The sequence below is a fragment of the Rhinoraja longicauda genome, chromosome 16 (assembly GCF_053455715.1).
Source record: "Rhinoraja longicauda isolate Sanriku21f chromosome 16, sRhiLon1.1, whole genome shotgun sequence".
NCBI lineage: Eukaryota > Metazoa > Chordata > Chondrichthyes > Rajiformes > Arhynchobatidae > Rhinoraja > Rhinoraja longicauda.
This window is the reverse complement of record NC_135968.1, coordinates 15,427,400-15,440,280: the sequence shown is the minus strand read 5'-3', so window position 1 is coordinate 15,440,280 and position 12,881 is coordinate 15,427,400. Positions and strand designations below refer to the sequence as shown.

Here is a 12,881-nt window from a genome sequence, read left to right as displayed (position 1 = left end):
TCAACAGAGAGAGACGTGCAAATCCCAGCATGCTCAACACAGGAGATGTGCAAATTCCAGCAGGCTCAACACAAAGAGAGAGAGACATGCAAATCCCAGCACACGCCACAGAGGGGAGCACGCAAAACCCAACACCGAGGGGAACGTACAAATCCAAGCACACTACACACTGAGGGAAATGCGCAAATGCCAGCAGACACAGCAGTGTGACAAGCGTGCAAATAAGGCAGTCAGCAATGTGGGAAACCTGTAAATACAGGTATAATGTGTGAAAAGTGGGGGTGTATTATGCGACCATCGGTATACTCTATAGCAGGGGCGGGATGGGAACTGTGCACACACCAACACCAGGGTGGGGCCCATGCCAACACCAACCACTCCAGGCGAGCGGCCAATGCCAGCCTGAACTGGATGTCCTTGGGGTGAATGTGACATTGAACAAGAAGCAGGCAGCCATTGCAGTCGCCAACACGTGGAGTTCCACAATCTCTGTGACCCTCCCAACATCCACTCCCCCGCCGGGCAGCCGCTTCATTCCCCATGTACCAGCACGGTGTCAGAAACCAATACCTCCATTCTCGGCCTCAGATTTAAAGTCAGAGCGGCAGGAAGCCATTACAGGTCCCGAGAGCCTGGGCCAGCATAACTGTTCACCAACAGCATCTGCTGGCAACACAACGTTAACAGCCATCTGATTCTCCCACCCTCACACACGACTCCAAATGGTACTTCAAATACACCAAAGATTTATAAAGCTGCACATAACTTCCTGACTCTTACACTCAATGTCCCAATCTTCATAGGTTGCAGCATTGAGTACAAGAGTCAGGAAGTCTTGTTGCATAAAACTTCGGTTGGGTTGCAATTGGAGTATTGCTTGCAGTGCTGATTGTCCCATTATGGGAAGGATGTGGAGGCTTTGGAGAGGCTGTGTTAGAGGTATACGAGAATTCTACCCGGGTTAGAATGTATTCACTTTAAGGAGAGGTTGGATAATCTTGGATTTTTTCCTCGAGCGACAGAGGCTGAAAGGAGACCTTAAAGTGGTTTATAAAATTATCAAAGGCATAGATAGTCGGAACCTTTTCCAAGGGTGGTAATGTTAGATACTAAAGGGCATAGCTTTAAGGTCAGAAGGGAATTGTATAAAGGCAGGGCAAGTTATTTTTTCATGTAGTGAGTGCCTGGAACGCACGGCCAGGGGTGGTGGTGGTGTCAGCAGTGGTGGTGGTGGTGTCAGCAGTGGTGGTGGTGTTAGCAGTGGTCGTGGTGTCAGCAGTGGTGGTGGTGTCAGCAGTGGTAGTGGTGGTGGTGTCAGCAGTGGTGATGGTGGTGTCAGCAGTGGTGGTGGTGTCAGCAGTGGTGGTGGTGGTGGTGGTGGTGTCAGCAGTGGTGGTGGTGGTGTCAGCAGTGGTGGCGGTGGTGGTGTCAGCAGTGGTAGTGGTGGTGGTGGTGTCAGCAGTGGTGGTGGTGTCAGCAGTGGTGGTGGTGGTGTCAGCAGTGGTGGTGGTGGTGGTGTCAGCAGTGGTAGTGGTGGTGGTGTCAGCAGTGGTAGTGGTGGTGGTGGTGTCAGCAGTGGTGGTGGTGGTGTCAGCAGTGGTGGTGGTGTCAGCAGTGGTGGTGGTGGTGTCAGCAGTGGTGGTGGTGGTGTCAGCAGTGGTGGTGGTGTCAGCAGTGGTGGTGGTGTCAGCAGTGGTGGTGGTGGTGGTGTCAGCAGTGGTGGTGGTGGTGTCAGCAGTAGTGGTGGTGGTGGTGGTGTCAGCAGTAGTGGTGGTGGTGGTGTCAGCAGTGGTGGTGGTGGTGGTGTCAGCAGTGGTGGTGGTGGTGGTGTCAGCAGAAATACTAGTGGTGTTTAAGAGCTTTGAGATAGACACATGGATATGCAGGGAGTGCAGAGCAGGCAGAGATTACTTTAATTTGACTTTCTATTCAGCACAGATATTGAGGGTTCAGAGGCTGGTTCTACGTTCTACTTTCTGTTTCCTTGATCATTATGAAACGGTGCCATGGTCCAGGGCAGACCCAGAGCCCTCGGCAAGCAGTTCCTCCAGCCCCTCTCATCCCCAAACCTCTGTGCAGAGAGCTACTTCAGGCCCACAGCTCCCCCATTGACTGGCTGTGACCCCCCAGCAGCAGCTGAGGGGCAGATTCACCTGTTGCTGCTCCAGGTACATATGGCTGCCCAATGCAACCAGACGATGGAAAGCCACAGGTTCTTGTCGAACGACCTTGTACATGGCTCCAGACCACATCTAAACATCAGCCTGTGGTCTGACAGCTCAGGCCAGAAGAGGGAGGCATCTACCCCCACAGTAAAACACCTCCTCTGGCCCTCTGTCAGGAATCCCCTCACTCAGCTTGCTCCAACAGATCACACCCTCAGCCTCCACGTGGGTAGCTAACCCATCATGTACCTCAGTCTAGAGTCTGTACCAAGTCCTTCCAAGATAGTTCAACCAACATTGTGAGGATGCTGAACACTAGAACAAATGCCCAGAACATCCAACTTCCCACTCCAAACAATCCCAACTCATCACCGTCTCTACATAGACCAACACTCCCCCTGCTCGCCAGACCAATGGCCCAGACCTCCACTCTCTCCTTGAGGCTCAGGGATAGTAAGGTGGGAGTTAATCCATGTCTTTGGCTACACTACCTCAGGGCCAACATCTTTCTTGGCAGTCTAGTTATGCCCTCTTACCTTCCATTTTTTTCTAGCATCCAATCACCCCCTCATTCCATTGTTTGCCAATGAATATTTCCCCCTCACCTTCCATTCTCAGATATAATTCTTCCTCTCTCACCGATCCTTCTCTGGCATCTAATTGCCTCCTCACCACACCTCCCCCATTGGAGGTTAACAAGCTCCTATTTCTCTGATGCTTTGGCCACAGTAAGAGCGCCAGAGAACCGGGTTCGATCCCGACTACGGGTGCTGTCTGTACGGAGTTTGTATGTTCTCCCTGTGACCTGCGCGGGTTTTCTCCGAGATCTTCGGTTTCCTCCCACAGTCCAGACATACAGGTTTGTAGGTTAATTGGCTTGGTAAATGTAAAAATTATCCCTAGGATAGCGTTAATGTGCGGGGATCGCCGGTCAGCGCGGACCCGGTGGGCCTGTTTCTGCGCTGTATCTCTAAACTAAACTAAAACTAAAAAGAGAGAGGCCAGGCCAGCTGTATGTTGGGTTACCTCTGCAACCCTCTGTAATCTTGAAGCATGTTCGTCACAGTCCAGTCCTTGGCACCAGTCGCACTTTGTCCGATAAAAGCCCACCTGTCCTCCCTGGTATGTTTAAATGCCATGCTGAAGGGCAAGCAGGTATGGGAATAGTATCGGATTTGGGTAGCGCTGCAAAACAGTCTTCTGCAAACACCCGAGCATCAGCTCACTGCACAATTTCAGCTCTGTAGAAACCCTCATATCTAATTTCAGCAGGAATATTAACTGAAGCACCAACATATTCTCAGTTCAGCCCCAAACCATTGAACCGGTGCAGAAGTGTCAGACGCTGCCTGACCCGCTGAGTTCCACAGGCTTGTGCTTCACTCTCTCATGCAGCACGACGCGTGACAGTGACAACAAACATCACATTACGTAGCGACCAGAGCACCCACACAAGCCTCCAATTCTCTGCTCTCCAATAACATGGCCATGCTTGTTCTCCACTGGCGGTGGTTTAATCATCCGCTAATTTTGTGCCTCCTATATATGAAGCTGCAAATCCCCACAGCATTACCCAACATTGCCAGCCTGGGCTCAGAGCATCAGCACTTGCCTCCGGTTTAGCGGGCTGTGCAGAGTCTTGCGACAAGCCCTGCCTTATCTGGACTTCCTGCTCCATCGTGCAAAGTCCTCCAGTCCAGGCCTGCAGCAAGGACCCCACAAGGGGCCGCAGGGGGGGGGTGAGGGGGTCACGGGGGGGTGAGGGGGGCCACGGGGGGAGGGGGGTGAGTGAGGCCACGGGGGGGGGGGAGGGGGGCCGCAGAGGGGGGGCTGAGTGAGGGGGTGCAGCAGAGAGGCAGAGTGAGGGGGTGCAGCAGAGGGGGGGAATGATGGGGTGCAGCAGAGTAGGGGGGGTGAGGGGATGCAGAAGAGTGCGGGGGGCGGAGTGAGGGGTGCAGCAGAGTGGGGGGGATGAGGGGGGGCGGAGTGAGGGGGGCCGCAGAGGGGCAGAGTGAGGGGGTGCAGCAGAGTGGGGGAGGGGGGGTGAGGGGGATGCAGCAGAGTGGGGGAGGGGGGGGTGTGAGGGGGATGCAGCAGAGGGGCCAGAGTGCCAGCACTATAAACATCATTAAATGCCTCCTGGATGGTTCACCATGCCAGACGTCTACCTCCGCTGAGACGGTGAATTCTCGTTGATTTCCCACTGCGGTCCCTTGGAACGGAAGGCCATCAAGCAGCAACAAATAACTGGCTCTTAGAACTGAGAGAAAACACCTCAGTAGGTCTGCTACACTGCTCATCCCTTGCTGCAGGAGAGAAGGGTGGCCCTGGTCTCCCTGAGGCAGGCAGTGCCAGCACCTCAGCCGGTCTGGAGACAGGGCGGGGTGTTGCCTCCTGCTGCACAGCCCGCTGCTCGTCTCCTCTTTCCCGTAAGAATCTCTCTTGTTGAACCCAGTACAGCAGTTTCGCTCCATCTTACCTCCTCCAGCTGGGAGGGGGACGAGAGGCCGCAAACTCCTCCTCGAGTGCGACAGCAACTCTCCTTTCTCAGCCAACAGGAAGTACGCTAGCTGTGGGGTGAAACAGATAAAGTGTTGGTCCCCGTCCACGAAGTTGGCACCACAGTGGTGTGAAGCCAGCATCACTTCGTCCCTTGACTGCGTCCACTCGTTCTCTGGCTTTCCAGCTGGTGCCGGGACTCACCTGCCGAGCATCGGACTCCCACGGCTCTGGAGACAGAGCAGCCTCCAGCCTCTCCTCCACAGCGGGCCTCCCTCACTCACTACCCACATCTCACTGGCGCTCAGGGCATGCAGTCAGCAGTCAGTCCACAAGGCAAGTCCTGATGCACTCCCAGGCTGTATCATATTCATATTGCAACGGCTCCATTGCCTTCCAAGGCCCTCTCACATCTAACTCTCTCCTGCATTGAACCTAAGGCCCCTATCTAATGACATCCTGTCTCAACATATCTTCTGACTTCAAATAAACTCTCATATTCCCATTCCTAAGACTGCCAAAAATGTTTTTCTCAGCAGTCTGAAGATTAATCCTGGCCCAAAACATCATCTGTCCATCCCCTCTACAGGTGCTGCCTGTCCCACCGAGTTCCTCCAGCACTTTGTTATTTGCTAAAAATGTTATTCCCCCGCTTGGCAGAAATTCTGTAATAAACTAATCCAGGAGTCCAACACTAAAATACACACACCTTACTGCAGTCCACCTGGCTCCTTATGATCAATGTTCCCCAAAAATATCCTATCTGTTGTCTATTAGCTATTGTGCGCTCCCTCCAGTTTCAATATACTAAAACTAGGATCAGAAACACTGTCTCCTACTTCAGTGTCATAGAATCAGACAGCACAGAAAAATCCTTCAGCTCAAATCGTCCGTGCCGACCAAGTTGCCTAACCAAACTAGTTCCACTTGCTTGCACCTGGCCATATCCCTCCAAGCCTTCCATATCCATGTATCTATCCAAGTGTCTTTTAAATGTTGATATTATACCTGCCTCAACGACCTCTTCTGGCAGTTTGTTCCACGTATGCACCATCCTTTGTGTGAAAATGTTACCCCTCAGGTTCCTATTAAATCGTTCTCCTCCCACCTTAAAGCGATGCACTCTAGTTTTAGACTCGGCGTCATGGGGAAGACTGTGGCTATTCACCTGATCTATGTCCCACATGGCTTTATAAATCATGACAAGTCACCCCTCGATCTTCTGCACTCCGGGTTAAAACAAAAAACAGCCTCTCCTAACTCAAACCTTACAGACTCAGCAACATCATCATAAATCTTTTGTATCTTTTCCAGTTTAACCACATCCTTCCTTCAGCAGGGTGACCAGAACGATAAACAGCAATCCAACTATAGGCCTCACTAACATCACGTCCCAACTCCTGTACTCAATACACTGACCGACGAAGACAAGCGTGCCAAATGCCGTCGTCACCACCCTGTGTGTCGAGCAGCATCTGTGGATGGAAAGGAATGGTCAACGATTTGGGCCAGAGTCATGCATCAAGATACTGAGTGTATCATTACTCCGCATCTGAGTAAATCAGGTCAAAACCCGAGCCTCTTGAGTCATCACTTTCGTGGAACTGTGTATTTCACCCCAGGTGTCGGTTCGGCAGCACTCCCCAGGGACCTACCACTTACCGCGCAAGTATTGCCCTGATTTGTCTTACCAAAATGCAATACCTGACATTTGTCTGAATTAAATGCCTTCTCTCATTCTTTTCCCCTCAGATAACCTTCTTCAGTGTCCACTACACCGCCTATGTTAGCGTCATCCATAAACTTCCTTACCATGCTACCTACATTTACATCCACATCGTTAATATAAATAAGTGGACCGATGTGCACCTATGACACACCGCCAGTCTACAGACCTCCAGTCTGCATTCTCAGGCCCCTACCAAACTCCCTCGTAACTGTGTGGCCAAATTTGGCTCTAACTCTATCTACAAGTTTATAGACAACAGCACCTTGGTGGACCGAATCACAAACAATGAAGCGATGGAGTTCAGGAAGGAGATAGAGAACTTAACAACATGGTGTCAGGGCAACAACCTCTCCCTCAAGAAGGGTCACGACCCGAAACGTCACCCATTCCCTCTCTCCAGAGATGCTGCCTGTCCCGCTGAGTTACCCCAGCATTTTGTGTCTAACCTCTCCCTTAATGACAGTGAGATGAAGGAGCTTGTTTTCGACCACAGGAAGCATGGTGGAGGGATATGCCCAATCAGCATCATTGGTTCCAAAGTGGAAATGGTCTAGAGTTTCAAGTCCCTTGGCGCTAATATTGCAAGACATGCAAGACTCCACCTACACCACGCTGCCTCGGAAAAGCATCCAGCATAATCAAAGACATCAAACCCAGGTCGTTCCTTCTTCTCTTAACTCCCATTTAGTGGAAGATACAGAAGCTTGAAGGTGCGCACCACCAGACTCAGGAGCAGCTTCTTCCCCCCCGTTATCAGGCTTCTGAACGATCCTTCCATAAGCTAGGGTACTGTCCGATTCACCTCTACCCCATTGTGGACATTGGACAGTCTCTGGTGTGCTACAATGCTGAGAGCTATATCTCGGTATCTTCCTCTTTGATCTCTCTATTGAATTTTACCTGATTCTATTTATTTATGGTATATCTGATGTTTGGATAGCATGCAGAGCAAAATCTTTTTCACTGCCTACAACACCTGTCACCTGCAAACTTACTAACCATGCCTTGTACATTCTAATCAAAATCGTTTAAATATACAGTCCCATCAAAGTGATCAGTCCCTTCTTGTTTCTAAGTTCTACTGATAGAATCTCACTGGACGATCCCTCAAAAACATGTGCTTTAAGTGCTGTTGTCACATCCTCACTTGTCAAAAAGCAACCCTCCCCCCTCCTCCTTTACCTACACTTCTATCGTGCCAGCACTTGGGGTGAGACTACAGCTCCATATAGCAGCAAGGCTTGGAAAAGCAGGAGTGGAATTAATACACTCCACAATATGGAAACTGTTTGGGTTTTGGGGGAGGGGGCTGGTTGGAGGGGGGAGGTGGGGGGAGGGGAAAAGTGAGGGGAGGACGGGAGTGCAAGGAATTGTAGTCAGTTCCAGAGGATAATGAAGGTTTCTACCCAGAAACTTCCCGAGTTGCAGACGTGGTGCAGTTCGGCGAGAGTCCCTCGGTTTTGACGGGATGGGAAGAGGAACATGATACACACAATGACACTGCAGGCTGCTTCACAACTATTTCACAACTCTGAGGGCAGCAAGGCACGACCTCATTTCCTGTTGACTGGCCATGTTGAAAGCTCGAGTTGCCCAACTTGTCAAACTGTGCCTCTTGCACAAGTCCACCCACATTTGGCAATGCCACCTCCTCTGGTGCAACCTTCTCTAGCTTTCAGCCAGGCATTCCTGACAGCTTCCTCTCACAACATTAGGACATCCCAAATAACCAAAAGCCAACAGTTACTTGTTCAAATATAGTCACCGTACGATATAAGTGATGCCATAGCCAATTGGCTGAGTAACCAATTTGTTAGCTCAACACCTCACCCAAATCACGGCCCCTCCAACATACACATAGAAACATAGAAAATAGGTGCAGGAGGAGGCCATTTGGCCCTTCGAGCCAGCACCGTCATTCATTGTGATCATGGCTGATCATCCACAATCAGTAACCTGTGCCTGCCTTCTCCCCATATCCCTTGATTCCATTGGCCCCTAGAGCTCTATCTAACTATCGAACAGTGCAACGTTCTGTCATTTCTGCACCCGAGTTTGTGCTGGACTGAGACAAACCCAACCAAACCCAACATCTCTGATCAACACCGGAACAGCTCACACACTCACTCCACCATCTGCACCCTACCATCCCAAACCCACTGCCTTCCTGCTCAGCATCGAAACCTCAAACAGTCTAATGCAATACACAAAGTACTCGCTTTGCATGGGGTCCGACTCACTAATGATTCCAACAGGCACAGTCATTACAAGATTCATCTTTACACCAAGTCCAAAGGGCAAAAGACACTGCGATGGACTTCTCCGGGGCAATGACTGGCAGCCAGACACCAGGGGTTTCACCCTTCACTGGGAAGGTCTGACAAGGTGAACGTTTAAAGTGTCAATACAGCATCTCCCGCAGAACTGGGATTAGAAGACAGCATGACAGTCCTCCAAACCCGCTCCACATTTCAATAAGCTCGTGGAAGAACTTTGATCTTCTACACATTCATGCTCAGCAATCCCATCCACGATTTCCTGAGGGTGCAGAGATCGACCCGGCTTAGTCTTTCATATTGCCAGCAGCTCAGCATATACAGGACTGCAGGGAGATGGATTCCACAGATCCACAAATCCCTCTCCTCAGTGCAAGTGGCTGAGCCCCTATCTTGTCACGGTGCTCCGAGTTCTAGGCTCTCCAGCTGGTGATGCAGCCTCGAGGAATGCACTGCCATCCACTCTCACAACCGTACATTACAATGAGATCACGCTTCATCTCCGGGTCGAGTCCACTGTACAGGGCGTGATCACCTAACTCACTGAGGACTCTTTCATCTCGCCCGTCCAAATCTAGTAAATTTTACCTTAAGGAAGTAAGTAGCACGCAGTACCTAGGTGTGACATCAGCACCCTGCGCTTGGACTTACAATGAAATCCCTTTCCACTAAAAGGCAGCACGCCACGTCATCCTTATTACTCGCCATGCCTCCATGTTAACAGCAATGTGTGCGCAAAGACTCCGGGTCCTCTGAATGGCCACACCTCTCACTCCCTCTCCTGTAAAAAACGTATTATCTTTTCCATTCCTCCACATTATGTTCCATTTGACCGCTTCCTGGCCCCTCACTTAATCTGTCCAAGCCTCTCTGTGAACACGTTGCCTCTTCCTTCCAACTTACTTTCCCACACAGCTTTATGCTGTCCGCTGTTTACCCAGTCACTGTTATACACCGGAACAGCTCACACACTCACTCCACCATCTGCACCCTACCATCCTAAACCCACTGCCTTCCTGCTCAGCATCCAAACCTCAAACAGTCTAATGCAATACACAAAGTGCTCGCTTTGCATGGGGTCCGACTCACTAATGATTCCAAAATGTTCAATTTTATTTGGAAGTCATCAAATATGAAGCAATCCAAGCTTGTACAGAAAACTTGGACAACAGTCAGATGTGGACCAACAGCGGGACGTAAAGTTAGCATACACAAGTGCCGGTCAATGCCTCACTGAATTCATCAACTACCTACCTACGAGTCATTATAATCAAGCTCGCTGTGAAAATACTTTAAAGGGTTCAGTAACTGTGTAAAAGAATAGACTATCCTCTGGCGAGCAGTTCAACTCTGAACTTCATGAAGTCTTTAAGAAAAAGCAGAAGTTCGATAGAATGCCCTCCACGTTTCTACGTCCATTATCACTCAGGAACCATAACGAGATCCCATTTGATTGGCCCACCCTCCACTGTGAGCACGTCCTTGAAGTGTAGGCTACCCAAAGAGCAGGCCCCAGCAGCGACCTCTGGCACCCAGAGAGACAAGAGAGATACAAGGGGATACAATGTGCACAGTCCGCTGCAAGTTGCACACTATTTAGAGATTTCACTGCTCTTGCAAAGTTGCACGGTGAACATACATTTATATTTTCCTTAACCTACCATACAATAAACATGGAATGGTCTGTTAAACCCATTAGATTTCATAAATTTATGTCTAACTGTAGTCATTTTTCTAAGAGGCATTTGTATGTATGATAGATTCACAGGACTACAGACCTCTGCAAACCAGCAGCTGCAATCTGTTCCCTGCTGCTGCCAGGAAAGAGGCCCCTGCATTCCACGAGTTCCAAGCACTCCAGTGTCTGAAATCCCCCTGATGTTTCTGCACAGACTGCCGGGAGGAGATTGGGAAACAGCAGTGTTGCTGCTGCTCAATGCACAGCAATTGGGGAAAGCTTGCAGCTGGGTGGAAAAGGGCTGTTCTAGTTCAAGCCCAGGGTGGCTGTACTGCACGATACAGGCAAAGTAATACAGCCCAGGGTACAATGCAGTAGAGTCACAGGCTGTTACAGGGCCAGGTGCTTGAACCCTGCACGATCATGTCTGATACAAGCCATGGGGCCTGTACACCACAGTACAGTCATAGGCATACAGCATGGAAACAGGCACTTTGGCCCAAATCAACACAGGCCCAGGTGCCTGCATACTGCGGTATAGGCACATTCTGATACAAGCCCAGGCACACTGATACAAGCACAGGTGCCTGCATACTGCAGTATAGGAAGACTGATACAAGCCCAGGCACACTGATACAAGCACAGGTGCCTGCATACTGCAGTATAGGAAGACTGATACAAGCACAGGTGCCTGCATACTGCAGTACAGGCGCACATACAAGCGCAGGCGCCTGCAAACTGCAGTATAGGAAAACTGATACAAGCGCAGGTGCCTGCACACTGTGGTATGGGCACACATACAAGCCCAGGTACCTGTATACTGCAGTACAGGAAGACTGATACAAGCCCAGGTGCCTGTATAATGCAGTACAGGCAGACTCTGATACAAGCTCAGGTGCCTGTATGCTGCAGTACAGGCACACTCTGATACGTCCGGGTGCCTGTATGCTGCAGTGCAGGCACACTCTGATACATGTCTGGGTGCCTGTATACTGCAGTTCAGGCATACACATACAAGCCCATGTGCCTGTATAATGCAGTACCCATACTCTGATACAAGCCCAGGATATGAAGGAAGGAAAGTAAAGCATGCAGATCAAACAATTTCACCCACATCATTAATCCAACAACTCTCCACTGCCCAGCACTGGGGCCTGGACCAATGCCCCAGATTCACCACTTCCAACCCCAACCATTCCCCACACTGTCACCAAATCCAGGCACAAGCCTCTGCCCCCCTCCCTCAAACATGGCAGTGTCCCAGCAGGTACTTTGTGGCTCTCATCCCCCTCCCTCAGTCCCCAATCTCACTGCTATCTTGCTTCCAGCATTCCCCACAACCCTGTCCCAGGACTTCTCCTTCCTCATCTCCACCCTTTCACACGGCGGCCATGGTACCCCTCCTCCTCTCTCTAGTGGAGGGGTTTGGCCGGCGTCTCAGCACCTTGAATCATCATCAGTCCCAGGATTTGCACACTGCAACCCCTCCCTCCTGGTAACTCCCTCCAAGCACTAGATTTCCAGGCTCCACTCAACACCCAACCCCACAAACCTGCTGCCTCTGTTCCCTCCCCACCCCCATACTGGGCTGGCCACACCCCCTTTGCAAAGCCCCTGCCCCCCGGTAGCTGGAAGCTGACCACTTTAGCCCCACGTGTCTGGGCAGGTTTCATCACAGCAGCCAGCTCCAGGGTTCTTTGCCACGTCTGCTCAGTCACATGGCTGCCCGATTCTCACTGCGCTTCCTGCAGAGTGAGGGGGGTATCAGTCTGGCTCCTACCGGGCAGAGAGTCTCACAGAAGGACAGAGCAAGCATGTTACAGTAGGGCTTCCTGACAACACTCGCTGCCTAGACCTGTGCAGTCTCGAGGCAGAGTTTCAGGGGCACTATGGTGGTGGGATCAGAGAAAAGTCGAAAGAGGAAGGTAGGGGGATGTTTCAACAACAACACAGGGATGGGATTCCAAGCTCAGCTGCAACTCTCACCTGCCAGGGTGTAGTCCATGTCAAATCCAAAGCATTTAATCTTCTCCATGGCCAGACTGCGATTAACAAACACCCTGTGAAATAAGAAACAATATTGACATTAGGGGGGGAAGTGAGTTAATGAGGGACACGGGGAAGGGGGGTGAGATAATGAGGGGGCAGCGCAAGTGTGAAAACGGGTCAGTAAAAGCATTAGACAAGGAGAAACAGTGGGGACAGTGAATGAGAGGGAGAAGAAGTAGGCAAGGAAAAGGAGTTTCCTGAATGCAGATAGTACTGACCTTAACATGGAGTGTGAATAAAGCCACAGCTCAGGAACACTTACAACAGGGATAACTCTAAAACTGCACTGGAGAAGAGAGCAGATCCTGACTCACAGTTGTTACAAGGAGGGTGGGGGGAGGAGTGTGTGCAGATCCCGGAACTGCTGATGATTAGAGATGGTTAGTGGGCTGACACACTGCTAACATGTGAAAATGAAAGGGTTTGGGAGTGAAGTGCAGTCTGTCAGTGGCAGTCCACACACTCCCGGGAGGGTGCACAATCCT

The 12,881-nt window shown here is 50.7% G+C and overlaps 1 protein-coding gene across 7 annotated transcripts in view; it reads right to left on the bottom strand.

Annotated features, from left to right (window-relative positions):
- Positions 1-12,881, bottom strand: part of nt5c2a (5'-nucleotidase, cytosolic IIa) — a 55,063-nt gene that overhangs the window by 21,337 nt on the left and 20,845 nt on the right. For all 7 annotated transcript variants that reach the window (XR_013548277.1, XM_078413272.1, XM_078413276.1 and 4 more), the window contains one exon: positions 12,334-12,407. Coding sequence is in view for 6 of the 7 variants with exons in the window: in XM_078413272.1 (XP_078269398.1) it covers positions 12,334-12,407 (74 nt within the window). In the remaining variant the exon portion in view is untranslated. The remainder of the gene's footprint in view (positions 1-12,333; positions 12,408-12,881) is intronic.